The sequence below is a fragment of the Delphinus delphis genome, chromosome 18 (assembly GCF_949987515.2).
Source record: "Delphinus delphis chromosome 18, mDelDel1.2, whole genome shotgun sequence".
Classification (NCBI taxonomy): domain Eukaryota; kingdom Metazoa; phylum Chordata; class Mammalia; order Artiodactyla; family Delphinidae; genus Delphinus; species Delphinus delphis.
The window spans coordinates 66676519-66691014 of NC_082700.1; the positions used below are offsets into that span (position 1 = coordinate 66676519).

Consider the following 14496-nt stretch of genomic DNA (forward strand, 5'->3'; position numbering starts at 1 on the left):
CTCCTTCCAGCCCCAAAGGAAAATCCTGCTTGGTGGGAGCCGACAATGTGGCCTCTCCGTGCCACGGTTTTCTGCTCTAGAGGACAAGAGGTGGGGGCCAGGGGCCTCCAACGCCCTTTCCCGCTCTAACAGCCTGGGATTCCAACTTCTCTGTGCACGAGAAGTGTTTCACGAAACGGCAAGCTAAGCTGAATCAGATGGATATGAACTTAAAAGATCAAGGTGTCCAATCTCTCTCTTTTGCAGGTAAGGAACACAGCTCCGACAGCAGGCGACCAGCCACACTTCTGGCTTCACTCAGAGCCGAGACGGCATCTTCAGAGGTAGGCGGACCGTCTCCAGATCTCGAACTTGGGGTCAGAATGGCTAGAAAAGTACGGAGAAGTGACGGATACGGTACAAAGAAAACCATCGCCCAGCCCCCCCGCCCTTTTCTAAGTAGGCTTCATCTCCAGCTTGTTTATGATTTTTCCCAAAACCAAATCTGCAGACGTCTCCCCGCAATCCCCAAACTTTTGTTTCCAGTCAAACTGGAGCTGCATTATCCCACCAACCTACCTGGCTCAAAACGCGGAGGGAAGGTACCGAAGTGGAACTTAAAACCAATGTATGAAGAAGATTTAACATTACAGTAAATTCAGAAACATAAAGAACTGTGTGCTCACCAAGGCTGTCCAAGCCACCCGGAGCCCCCCTTCTTCCCACGGCCTCCTGCCACTTACGGTACTCCTGTTTGTCTCGGACCGACCCCAGCAAAGGGAGAAACAATTCCATGGTGCCACACAGGGCCTCTCCCAGCTGCCACCTGAGAGACTCTGAGGCATCAACCCACAAGCCGTCCCTTCCCGCCGGTTGCAAAACACAAACGTCTCCTCAACTCAACACACAAGCCAGCGCACGGTGTTCTCAGCTGTCACTTTGAGCCGCGTTAGCCCTCCACCCCAGAACCCAGAGAAAGTTTAGGAGCCGAGATGCAGAACCGCCAGCCCAGAAGTGAGTCAATACTCGATGATCAACTGAACAACCAGCTAAAATGCTGTCTCAGCATCCTTCCTAACCCATGACCAGGAAAGAAGTACTGGGGAGAGAATCGGCAATGGGAACCCTGTCCAAGGCCAGGTCAGGTTCTATTTTCCTGTTCTATCTGTGAGCACCACGCAGAACTCAACAGAACAAAACCGACAGGTAACGGAGGGGGACTGGACAACTCTCAGCTAATAAAGCAACTCTCGGAGCCTCTTGGCAACAGCAACTAGAGAAGACTTTCCCTGCTCTATGAAACCAATTTTTTTTTCTTAGAAATTAGAAAGGGCGCACTTTAGATCTGGCTAACTGCCATCTACTTACATCAAGACTGAAAGAGAAAAATCACATAACTATCTTCAAAATAACAGGAAAAAAGTATGTGCTCTTGTTTGTTTGTATAAAAACAAGACAAAAAAAAGTCTAACCAGGAATAGAAGCAGACTTCCTTAATGGAAAAACAAACAAACAAAAAAGAGGCCACACATGAAAATTCTACAGCAAATACCATACTTATTAATGAAAAATTTAAGATGCATTTCTTTAAGGTCAAAAACAAGGCAGGTGTATCGCTCCCGTCACTGCCAGTCGACAGTCTAGAGGTCACGGCCAAAACATAGGATGCAAGACGGTGATATGAATGGACGGGAGCACAAGAAACCATCATTGTCTGTAGATGTGAACATATGCATAGAAAACTAATGAGTTCAGCAAGATTGCCAGAAACGATGTGAAAAAAAACCCAACATACTCATTCCCTTAAACTAAGCAATAACCAATCCGAAAATATATCTCTCAAAATAGCAATAAAAACTACGTGCCTAGGAACCAGCCCGATCTTCAATTTTAAACTGTATTAAAGCTCGCATAAGACAACCTAACCAGAAAAAAGGCATTCACAGTCAAGGATGGGATGACTTAAGATGTCAATTCTCCTCAAAAATCAATGCTTAGGGACTTCCCTGGTGGTGCAGTGGTTAAGAATCCGCCTGCTAATGCAGGGGACACGGGTTCAATCCCCGGTCCTGGAAGATCCCACGTGCCGCGGAGCAACTAAGCCCACGTGCCACAACTACTGAGCCTGCGCTCTAGAGCCTCCAAGCCACAATTACTGAGCCCACGTGCCTAGAGCCCGTGCTCCACAACAAGAGAAGCCACCGCAATGAGAAGCCCGCGCGCCGCAACAAAGAGTAGCCCCCGCTCGCCGCAGCTAGAGAAAGCCTGTGCGCATCAACAAAGACCCAACGCAGCCAAAAATAAATTAAAAAAAAAATCTTCCTGGGTTGGGACATACGGTTAAAAAAAAAATCAATGTTTAAACTTCAGTAAGATTTTAAACAGAAAATGTACAAACTCATTTTTTGCATGTATGTGGGCAGAGGTTATCACTCCAGGTATTACGACTTAAAACAAGGCCAAGGTAATAACAATTCACACACACACAGACCATGAATGATACTGGCCCAGGAAAATAAAACAGAAAATCCAGAAATAGGCCTAGACACATGAGACTTTGCTATATGATATAACATCATACACGAGTGGGGAAAATACTGTTTTATACAATAGTGTTAGGAAACTTATCTCTACATGGAGAAAAATAAAATCCCTACTTCAAACTGTATATCAGACAGATAAAAGATCTAAATGTAAAAGGCAAAATTATAAAGCCAACAAAAGAAAAAAATTTAATATATTTTTAACCTTAGGAAACAAGTAGGTTCCTTAAACAGGATCCCAAAAGCAGAAATCAGAAGGTAAAAACGGATGGATTTAACTACATTAATATTAAGGAGTTTTTTCAACGAGACACCTTGAAGTTAAAAGCAGGATAACAGTCAGAGAAAATACTCGTGGTATCTCAAACTGATACAGAGTAACTTCATACTTATCAAACACTAAAATACAGGAAAGCCAATGGAAAACTAAAAAAATATGAACAAAGTTCAACAGAGTAAGAAATCCCAAGGGGTAAGAATATATGAATAGACACTCACACCTACTATTAACAGAAATGCAAATAAGCATAAAAAATACTATATTGTACTTATGGGATTGGGAAAAGTTAAAAAGTTGTATATTGGGCTTCCCTGGTGGCGCAGTGGTTGAGAGTCCGCCTGCTGATGCAGCGGACACTGGTTCGTGCCCTGGTCCGGGAAGATCCCACATGCCGCGGAACGGCTGAGCCCGTGAGCCATGGCCGCTGAGCCTGCGCGTCCAGAGCCTGTGCTCCGCAACGGGAGAGGCCACAACAGTGAGAGGCCCGCGTACCGCAAAAAAAAAAAAAAAAAAAAAAAAGTTGTATATCAATGTCGGCAAGGAAGTAGACAATCGAGGCCCAACATCGCTAGCCATGAGGGGAATGCAAACCAAAACCACAATGAGATACCCCTTCACACCCCCTAGGGTGGCCATAATCAAAGATGCCACGAGGATGTGGAGGAATTAGAACCCTCACTCACTGCTGGTGGGAATGCAAAATGATGCAGGTGCTTTGGAAAACAGCCTGGCAGTTCCTCAAAGGGTTAAACACAGGGTTACCATGTGACCCAACAATTCCACTCCTAGGCATATACCCAAGAGAAATGAAAACATGTCTACACAAAAACTTGTACACTAATGTTCATGGCAACATTATTCCATTATAATAGCCAAAAAGTGGAAACAGCCAAAATGTTCATCAACTGACGAATGGGTAAATAAAATGTAATATATCCATACAATGGAATATTATTCAGCAATAAAAAGGAATGAAGTACAGACACATGCTACAACGCGGATGAACTTTTTGAAAACATTACGCTAAGTGAAACGGGCCAGTCACAAAGGCCACCTACTGTATGATTCTGTTTACATGACATTCCAGAACAGGCAAACCTATATGGAGACAGAAAGCACCTAAGTGTTTGCCTGGGGCTGGGGAAGCTGGGAGGAAATAGGGAGTGACCGGTAACAGGCACGGGGTTTCCGCATCAGATGATGAAGATGTTCTAAAGTTCACTACGATGATGGCTACAACTCCATGAATATACTAGAAACCACTCCAACAGTGCATTTTAAGAGGATGAATTGAATGGCATGTGAATTATATCTCAATAAAGCTTTTCTTTTTAAAAAAAGGGAGAAAGAAGAACCAGCAAAAAAAACTCCCACTGCTAGTGTGAGTGTAAACGGGTGAAGCTATCCTGAACAACATGGTAGTGTAGGGGTGGGAACCGGCATATCTGGGGGGGGCCTGCCCCAAGCCCCATCAGTTGTATTAATAAGTGTCCTACTCCAGAGTGCTGCACAAGTAAGTCATACGAAAAGATACTCAAAATCCTAAGTCATTACAGAAAATGCAAATTCAAACCCTAATGGGATACCATTACACACCTGCTAAAATGGCTAACCTGAAAAAACTGACAATACCAAGTGTTGACGGGAATGTAAACTGACACAGACACTGGAGAATTAACCAGCAGCCCTACGTCTAGGTGTTTACCCTGGGGAAATGAAAACTTACGTCCATACAAAAACTGCACGTGAATGTTAATAACATTATTCATCACCGCCAAAATACGGAGACAAACCAAGTGCCCTTCAATAGTTAATATAGTATATAATATACTATAATATTATATATATATACACAATACATATTATATATTGTATATATATACAATAGTATATATAGGAGGTATATATTCCTACAACAATACACCATTTGCCAATAAGAAGGAACAAACATTTGAAACATGCACGGATCCCAAACACATTATGCTAACTGAAAGAAGACAGTAATAAAAGGTGTGTGATTCCACTTATATGACATTCTAGAAAAGGGAAAACCACAGGGACAGAAAACAGATCAGTGGTTGCCAGGGACTGAGGGTGTGGGGAGAGAGATGGTCAGGAGTTCTTTGGGATGTTGGGATTGTTCTGTATCCTGCATGTGCTGGTGGTTTTAAGAATCTACATATGCGTTAAAGTGTGCAGAACTGTAAGAATTATACACCTCAGAAAGTTAATTTTACTGTGCACAAATTTTAAATAATTATGTGGGAGGAAAAAATAAACTCATACATAGTACATAAACAACGTTTTATCTACTCAAGACACACATATTCAAAGACATATCAAAACGTGTCCTACAAAAGAGAAGGGTGGTAGGGATGAAGGATGAAATAATAAAAAACAATAAAACTGACCAAAACAGAAGAAGCTTACATAGATCGATGATGATGGTGCCACAAACTGAAAAATATGAAAACACAGCTCAACTCTCCCTTATCTGATGTCCATAAATGGCAAAGGGGAAAAGAAATACAATGAGAAAATAACACTTGACTTAACGGAACAGGCCACTTGATTGACTGGGCGGTCGGTTCAAAGCCCAGAGGGGCTGTAGGAAGCAGAGCTGTGCTTTAGCACCAAGAGTAACACACCAGGCTTAAAACAACAACAAAAAACTGAAGATACACACGGGGTAAAACAAAAGAAAAAAAAAAAGCCAGGTATCAACACCTCGCTTGTCTTTTTTTTTTTTCATTAATGCTACTCTAATGACCAAGGCCAAAAATGAAAAACAGATTGTTACTTCTGACCTTGGTCATCCATCAGTTTTCGAGAAAACAATGCCAACGGCTAGCCATAAGGGCCTCCAGGTATACAGCTCCGCTCCCAATGTCAAGCAACGTCCTAGGGAATATTAACTCTGCAGTAAGTGCAGCGTTCAGGGAGAATCACACTTCCCATCAAGACGCCCTGCAGTGAGGGAATGTTCCCTCTCACTGTGGTGAACTGCACCCCTAGGAAAGGAGGCCGGGGTTGTTTTCTACTGCTTTACTCAAGGAAGCTGAGTTTCGGATGAGCACTAGACAGAAAGCATCATGGTCAATATCTAGGCGAACAATCCTCGCCGTTATGTTCGGAGGACTCCTCACAGCCTTTGTTCTATCTTACATCCGAACAAAGGTACCCCGGAGAAGCATCTTTCGGATCCACTACCCCCAAAATGCTGTCCGGGGTTTCTTGTGAGCCTGGCACACAAGGCTGCGCGGCTTTGAGCAAAACAAAATCACTGTCCAAGTTTGGACACATGCTACTGACAGCGCTCGCAAAGCTCACACTTGCTCTGGCCGCAAAAACTGCGTGGGAGTAACCAAGGTCTCTGAGACTGTTGTCTTCAATACTCTTGGGGCTATTCCAAGCACCCCCAAGGCCAGCCCTGGAAACATTGTTCCTTCTATATTCTGGGACCAAAGACCACCATCCATTCCACAAGCAGCACTGTGAGCATCTGGGCTGGTGATTCTTTGTAGCAGGACGTGTAGTGGCATCCCTGGTCGCTACGGGGTGACCTACAGGGTGCCGGCAGCACCCCAGCCCCGCCCCGTCGTGACAACTGAAAATGTCTCCAGACACGGCCACCTGTACCTTCAGTGCAGGAGGGTACACGTGGGGCAGTCAGAAGAGGCACAGAGAGGTACCGGTACTACGTTTAGGTGGCTTGGCCACAAAGTCACATGCTCCTGTCACAACCCCAGATCTGCCTTCTCCATACGGCACAGCCCGCCTTTCTCCTCTGCCCTCTACACTGGGCATCTTGACCCCGGTTCAGTTAAGCTGCGATCACCGTTCCACGTGCACGACACCATTAGTACCTGATTGTCTTCATCTCAAGGAGAACGTGCCAGGCTCTATCTTCGGGAATAGGAAAGAAGTGAATGAGACAGGACCTGTGAGCTTTTGGAAGAAGCCCTGAGGCAAAGGAGAGTCCACACACACCAGGCACATATCTCAACTCAACTGCTTCCCAAGACCAATAACCCATCTATATTCCTCACCGTTGTCTAAAACCAGAGGTCAATACAAGAGCAGGATTTGCCATGGGGCGGTCAGGAGGAAGGTGAGTGAAGATAAATTCAGACAATGTACCCTAAGAGATATGTTCATTTTCATGTGGCTACACGAGTCATTCTTCTCTGAGCGATAACGAGATCATGAAATCATAATACAATATGGGCAAGGGAAAGAGTATAGTTTTGTCTGGTTTTTTTTGGCTATGAAGCATAAGAGGCTGATTATATGCTGTTGCCCAAGCTAGGATGCTTCTGAAAGTAAAGAGTCAGCTATTTTAATAGTCATGCTGGGGCAAGAAGTGAACACAGGGGGTGGATGGTAACCCTCTGAGGAGCCCCATTCACAAAGACACCAGCCATTTATATAAATATTTTTTCACTTCTTTCCCTAAGCGTAAAACGGTTGGGACTTCTGTTTCATCAGGAACTACTACTTTCCCTTTGGGGAAGGAAGGAAAGGGGGAAAAAGAGCAAATCAGAAGTCCAAAGAACATAACTTTAAAAAATTACCCCCAAATGTCTAATGTACATAACACACACCGTAGCAGAATCATCTGTACTTACATACAACGCTAAAACACACAAAGGGACTTTCCTGTATTCGTTTTCTGGTGAATCCAATTGGTAAAACTACCCTAAAAGTTTTTAGGAACTGAAGAAAAACTTACTCTTAAGTCAAGGATCTGAACCCACTATTGGACAACTACTCACTCAACGGACATGTTTCCTTAATAGCGAAACTACAACAAAAATGACTAGGACAAGTAAAGGTCTGATAAACAGTTTTGTTTTGTTTTGTTTTGCCTTGTACCTGATTTGCTTTGGTGAAACTGGCCTGATGTTTGAGAGTATTAAATAATTTATTATAAAAGAAAATGATAACCCTAATTTTTAGTGTGCTAATAATGTTTTTACAACTCATAAATTTTGAGTTAGTTGGCAAAATAACTTTTCCCTTAATTTAAAAAAAATTCTTAAATTAGCACTTACTAAAAATCCCCTAACATGCCAGGCACTTTACCTATCTGATCTCAATCTTTATAGTAATCCTGTAAGATAAGTATATTTATCTGCATTTTGTCCTTGAGGAAGTCCGCAGCTTGAGAAACATCCAGACAGTTAAGTAACTGTACTAGGATCCAAACTAAAATCCTGGCTTATAACTCTAAGTGAATCTCAAAGTAGAGATTCTAAGAGGCAGGCAATCTCCCCAAGACAAAAAAAAAACCTTAAGAGCTGTGCTGCTGAATGGAATGAGTAGCTCTTGTGAATGCTGCTTAAAAAGAAATCAGGGGCTTCCCTGGTGGCACAGTGGTTGAGAGTCCGCCTGCCGATGCAGGGGACACGGGTTCGTGCCCCGGTCCGGGAAGATCCCACATGCCGTGGAGAGGCTGGGCCCGTGAGCCATGGCCACTGAGCCTGTGCATCCGGAGCCTGTGCTCCACAGCGGGAGAGGCCACAGCGGTGAGAGGCCCACGTACCGCAAAAAAAAAAAAAAAAAAAGAAAGAAATCAGGCTCAGACGCCTCTATAGCACCTCACTGTCCACTGTTACAATCTTATCATGTCTTCACTGCCTAACTTAAAAATAAAACCAAAAAAGTCTCTCTCTCTCTCTCCCCTGCACACCACCCCACCCTCTACGGTTTCACTGTGACCTTGTAGATGGTATTTTTGCAGTAAAAAAAGCTCCGGTGGTATAATGGTTGGGATACGAAGGCTTCTGGTTAATATTCTAGCTGGTTTAATTTCCCCAAAATTAAACAAACTACAGCAAATGAAGTTCTTCTATGGCATGTGATAATCTTCAAGACCTTTCCGGCCCTCAGCTTCATCAATACAAACCTAAGTTTTCACTGTTGCACTATTCCCCCTCCTCCCTGAATTGTCAGTTGTTGTTTCTGTTTTTACTATTTCGGGAAGAAACATGCTACACAGCAACTCTGTAATTCGATTATAGCTACACAGTCAAAACTCACGCCCCTCTCCTGATCTTCAGTAACATTCAGTATATTTAGACCACTTATCTATTGTTTTCAATTTCTCCTTCTGGAGTGCAGGATTGAAACGAAAACGTAATTATGAGATCTTCTAATGCAAATCCCGCGAAGGAGAAACCAGTTTCTGCTCATTTCCTCTTTACCCAGTCTTGTTGTGTAGAAGTCCCTCAACACAAGGTGAAATCCTGAGGCCCCCTCCCCCATCACCACCTAAAGAACTAAAACGACCAGCTCTGAAAGCTATGGGGAGTTTTAGAAGGGCAGTAAAAACCACACAAGGCACAGTAATTTTCAACTTTGTGTCAAAAGACCCATTCATCTTACACGTCAATTTAATTTGTATCTTACTTGACAGTTCGGACCGTATTGATTAAACCTCATAATGCTACCAAGATGACGGGAGAACAGCCTCTGGCTCATGACGGAGGGTCTTCCTCTGGGCCAAGGCATCTCATGCAACTTCTCTCACACCAAGAACGGGCAGAACGTCGGGTCTGGATTCTTGTCCGGCTCAACGTACGGTAGTTACTAGTACTGTTTAACAAGAGCAGTCCACGTGTTTTCATCAAATTTGACAGAAAGGCTTAAGAGATTAAGGGCAGCTTTTCCTGACGGTGGTATTATTCCTGGCATTCCTGAGGCAGTTACCTTTTCTGAAGGACAATCTGCCTGGTAAAATACATAAAGCACTACAGACAACATTATCGCAGCTCTTCATCCCACCTGAGGACAGTCAGTGGAGAAAGTCACCCCAGCGGTCACTCCACCCACCTCGTGCGGAGAAAGGGGCCTTGGGAAGGACCGTCTAGCTCAGCCCCAAGCCCGTCTGCTCTGCTGCGCAGCGCACGATAGGACGGCAGTTCCCAGCCCCTCTTCGTTAGGTGCGGCCGCGTGGCCGAGCCTGGCCGGGGGTTGTGAGCAGAAACGAGGGGTCCTGTGTCCTGGCCTGGGTATACGAGAGCTCCCCTCAGGGGCCTCCAATTTCGCCCCCATGCTGACTGAAGGCAGCTGAGCACACCCACGTGTGGAGTAAGGAAGGCAGAGCCGCAAGACAGAAGGAACTAGGTTCCTGAGTAACTGCTTGGAGGAAAACCACCCATGGATCAGGGCTATGAGTGAGCAAGAAATAAACTTCTATCATATTGAGCCACTAAAAACCTAGGGTGTTTATGCCAGCAACTGACGTTAGGTTAACTAAATAAATGCACTGGCCCACTACAGAACAAGGTTAGATGAGCAACTCAGGAAAGACAGGACATACCAGATGGAATCTCTAGATACGTACAGTCAAGGTGACACCGCATTTGGCCACAATAAAGCAATCACCTCGCCATGCAGTAAAAAATTCCGCTGAGGAGCCCAGGCTGAAGGAGACACCTGCAAACCACTGATCCTGAACTTCCGCGGCAGTCAGATATTAGCTGGTGTACGTCAGCAAGAATCTGTGAGGATCTTCCACACTTCCTTTGCCAAAACTACCATAATTCATATTAAAATCCAACATACCACATGGAACCTAACTCTGAATTCACTATGCAACTATGCTGACGTCACTTCACAAAGGGTAACTGATACAGTAGACAGAGTTCAAGTCGAGTCTCTTCAGCTGTTGAGTTTTTCCTCAACGGAAGTTTAACATAAAGAAGACCTCTGCTTGCCCTATGGAAGTCACAGGTGCTCTCCTCTTGGATCATGGATATGACAAAGCTTACCGTGCTCCCCTCTTTGCCTGGTCAAGACCCAAGCTGCATGCTCCCCCCTCACAGTAACACTCCCGGCTACCGTGGGCTACTCTCTCTCCTCCTTGCTTCCACCTCAGTGCACACGTCCTCCACTACAAGGTAATGTCAGAGATAAATGTGAATAAATAAACCCAATCAATTAAGGAAGGAAATTAACACTCCCCAAGTACCCACTACATGCCAGGTACTTTCACATACTCAGTTCTATTTAATCTTTGCAACAACGAGGTGTACACCATAATTTTCCATTTTACAAATGAGGAAGTAAAGAAGTTTTAAAAAAACTCAAAGTCCAGGACAACTGACTCCGAAACTTATTCTTCCCCTTTCAAAATGCTGCATTTGACCTCTGACATACTGCCATTCTTTAGGCAATTGAAAAAACATAGAATTACCATCCAATTTTTATTTCCTTTAAATATTCATTTTAGTGAATCAACAGTTCTCGAATATTCCACCCTCCCACTTACACCTTATTATTACATTTCCACGAAATCAAAGCCCGCACCAGCCCTCTGACACCAGAACATGTGGAGGGCTACGACATGGAGAACTGAGAGGATGGACCCAGGGCAGGAAGAGGCCTAGTCCTGCATTATCCAGGCGTATTGCTGCCTCCCTTAGGAAAAAGTTCTTTCTACCTGTGAAGCTTTCATTTCCACAGAGAATTGTTTCAGAAATTTCTTCACCAATTCTTAAGATTTCCAAAACCCCATTTGAAAGATACGACATTTCTAAGTGCAGTGGAACGGGCATATGTCAAGGAACTTGAAACACAAGGGACAATCTTAAACTCTTCTAGTGGTAGAGCACAACGAGTACAACACGCTTCCACGCAGGGCTGGGAAACCGTCTTTAATACGATTCTTTCCCACTTGAAGAACTGCGTGAAGATCGAGGACAATCTGCGGTGTTGTATTATAGCTACTACTTTGTTTAAGTAATTATTTACTAACCAAGAATTCTTCAAAGTCAAATGTAGGTAAACCAGCTAACTAATCAACATTCTCAATTCTTAGCAGTTTAAAAAAAAAAACAGCACTAAATTAAAACACATTTGATAACTGAAAATATCAAAAGACTAATATTCTTAGGTTGGCCTGAGTTTTTATCACAACCATGCTAAAATTAGGTGACGAGTAGTTGTCGTTATAATAGCTTAAGAAATGCACTTCTGATGACAAAGTCTCACTCAGAAATACTTTGCTTGAAAGGGAGTTTCAACATCGAACACTTTTCACCAGAAATACATTCTATTAGAGACATTTAAGATGACAGAACCTTTGACTGCGAAGGTCAGAACACTTCTCCTTCCTCTGAAAACCTGCTGTGCTATTTATCAAAGTCCTTCCCCTCCGAGGCTCGCGTCTCAGTCAGGTGCTGCATGGTGGAAAACCGCGTCTGCATCTTTAAGCCTTACCTTCAGATAGGATCCATAATATTTGGTTACGTAGGGACTGTCACACTGACTCAGCACTGTGATCTCCTGCTGAATGTCCTCTATCTCATCTTCAGCCTCTTCCAGATCAATGATTTTTATGGCGACCACTTTCTGAGTCCGATTGTCAATGCCCTTGAACACCTCGCCAAAAGAGCCCTTCCCGATTTTCTCCAGTTTGGTGAAAAGCTCTTCTGGATCTGCTTTCAGGTTCTGTAGGAGAGAAGGAAAAGAAGGGAAACGTCAGTGACTCACAGGGCTGTGACTGCTTCGTCCTTGTATTGATAACATACATACCACGGTCTTTCAAGGACCAATACGTTTTCCTCACTTAAGGATCAGGCTGCGGTGACCACAGCATTCGGGACACAAAGATTTCTAAATCTCACCTGCGTGTGCACATTAGACTATGAAACACGGCAAGTGTGCAAACAAAAACAATGACCCAGCTAGATTATAAAAACTGGGGAAGGCTCCAGCTTTTGTGTAATTAAAGTAAATAGATACCAGAACACTTAGACATGCGGACTTATTGAAAAAAATCACTCTTGTCTAAGCAAAAATTCTACTTTTCTCCCCATGCTCCCCCCTCAACTCTCTTAATTCAGGTAGGTATATACTAAAACATAGGTTAACTAGTATCCTCATATGACAGGGGGGAAAAAATGTATGCCCTCACTTAATTGTTTCAGAAGAGGCCATGTCCAGCAAATACAGTCTCACGCATCTTCGCTTACAGCTACTGCCTTGGCCTAAGTATTTTAACCAGACCCAGGAAACAATAAGGAACCTGTTTTCTTTTGTCAGGTGAACATCATACCCTTGAAAATGGCTTCTAAAAGCTCTTAACCACCAACGTGATTAGCTGAAAAACACACACAGCCTACACTTCCTAGGCTTCAGCTGTAAGGACTCCAACACCCAGCCCAACAGCTCCCTGACCAGAGAGAAGTGTGAGCTGCTGGGTTCTCGATGGGCAGCACCTGTCAGCCCCAGGCGGGCGAGAGGGGTGACGCTGACACTTCGCAAGGAGAGCTAGGCACGCTGCACATCTCACTACGCTGAGCCGCTCAGGCTGCAGCCCCACGGGGCAACAGAAGGCCCGGGAGCCGCCCACCCTTCCCTGTGAAACAGCAGGGAGGAAGAGGAGGGTTGGAGGAGGAAGGACACCAGACACAGAAGAAGGACCCACAGAACATAAGGGGTCACAGACACAGAACTACGGCAATCTGGGCGGCACTGGGTTAACCGAGCCTTGTGGGCGAACCGGGCGCCCCACTAACCTGCCCTCCCAGGTGAACCCGCAGAGTGGCCAGTGGTGCTTCCGAGGAGAACTGACACCCACCAGCCCCCTTCCCACGTGAACAACGGACCCCAGTGACACAGGCGCGAACGGACACCACAGAGGCCCCACATGAGACGGCACAGTGAACAACGTGAAAGCTCACAGGTCTCACCCATAAACGTGAGAAAAGTGAGAAATGGGGTGACCAGGAAAGGGGGACATGAGAGGCCGCGTCCACTTCCAGCAGCTACAGCCTCTCCCGTTCTCATGCCCTTTCCCTTCTGTCCTCCCCTCCGGGGTGAGGAAGGCTGGCCCTCCTTCTCAAGGCCAATCCCAGAAGCTTCAAACCCACCTGCGTGCCCCCAGGACGCGGCTTCATCCCGACCCCCTTCTCCACGCGCCCCTCCCGCCTGTCTCTGCCCTGGGCAACACGCTGGGGTGTCTCCCGTTGAAAAACCACCACCACCTGCTGCAGGTCGCCCTCCCCGCTCACTCCTCCCCAGCGTCTCCCCCCACAAGGTCCCCACCGTCACAGTCTGGCCCCCACCCTGGCGGCGGATCCTCCACGAGGTCGGCCCCCCGTAGCCTGCCAGTCCCCCGGCATCTACGACGCTACTCCCCACTCGTCCTCTTCCAGTCTCCCTGCCAGAAGAGTCTTCAGGCGCAGACCCACCCGGGCTGGCCGTCATCAAGGGCAGCCACCCCGAGGCTCCAGACTTGGCCTCCTGTCTTTCTCTCCTTCTCCCCGGGGTTTGGGACCCTGTTCCCCAAACCTGGCTACTGAAGAATCACCCGGGACACTCAGAGACCCCCAAACACTCGCCCGGTCATAAAGGGTGGGGGGAGGAGGGGGTCGTGTAATCCATATTTTCAAAAGACCCCCACTGAACAGGCACCTTTGAAAACAAACTTCTAAATTACAGGGTATGTGGTAACTTCCAAACTGCTGGTGCAGTCCTTTGAGCTTTAACGCCCAGGATCCACTGCTTGCTGATACCTCCTCGGCCTGGACGCGGCAAGCTCCGCCTGTACGCACCGAACGTGTCATCTCTGCCTCGGAACTGGCCATCCTCCACGCACACGGCCTCCCTCACCAGGCCGCACGCCACGCTGAGGGCATTCGGGAACCACATTTTACTCTCCTTTCCACCTGCGTGCCTGGGCAC

General features: G+C 45.6%; 1 protein-coding gene across 2 annotated transcripts in view; it reads right to left on the reverse strand.

Moving 5' to 3' along the window:
• The window catches only part of STK24 (serine/threonine kinase 24), a 102160-nt gene that overhangs the window by 46958 nt on the left and 40706 nt on the right, over positions 1–14496 (reverse strand). Inside the window, exon 2 of one of the 2 annotated variants that reach the window (XM_059995751.1) lies at positions 12028–12258. In XM_059995751.1, the coding sequence (XP_059851734.1) occupies positions 12028–12258 (231 nt within the window). Of the gene's footprint in view, positions 1–12027; positions 12259–14496 lie in introns of those variants that run through there. The other variant, XM_059995752.1, reaches the window with a different exon arrangement.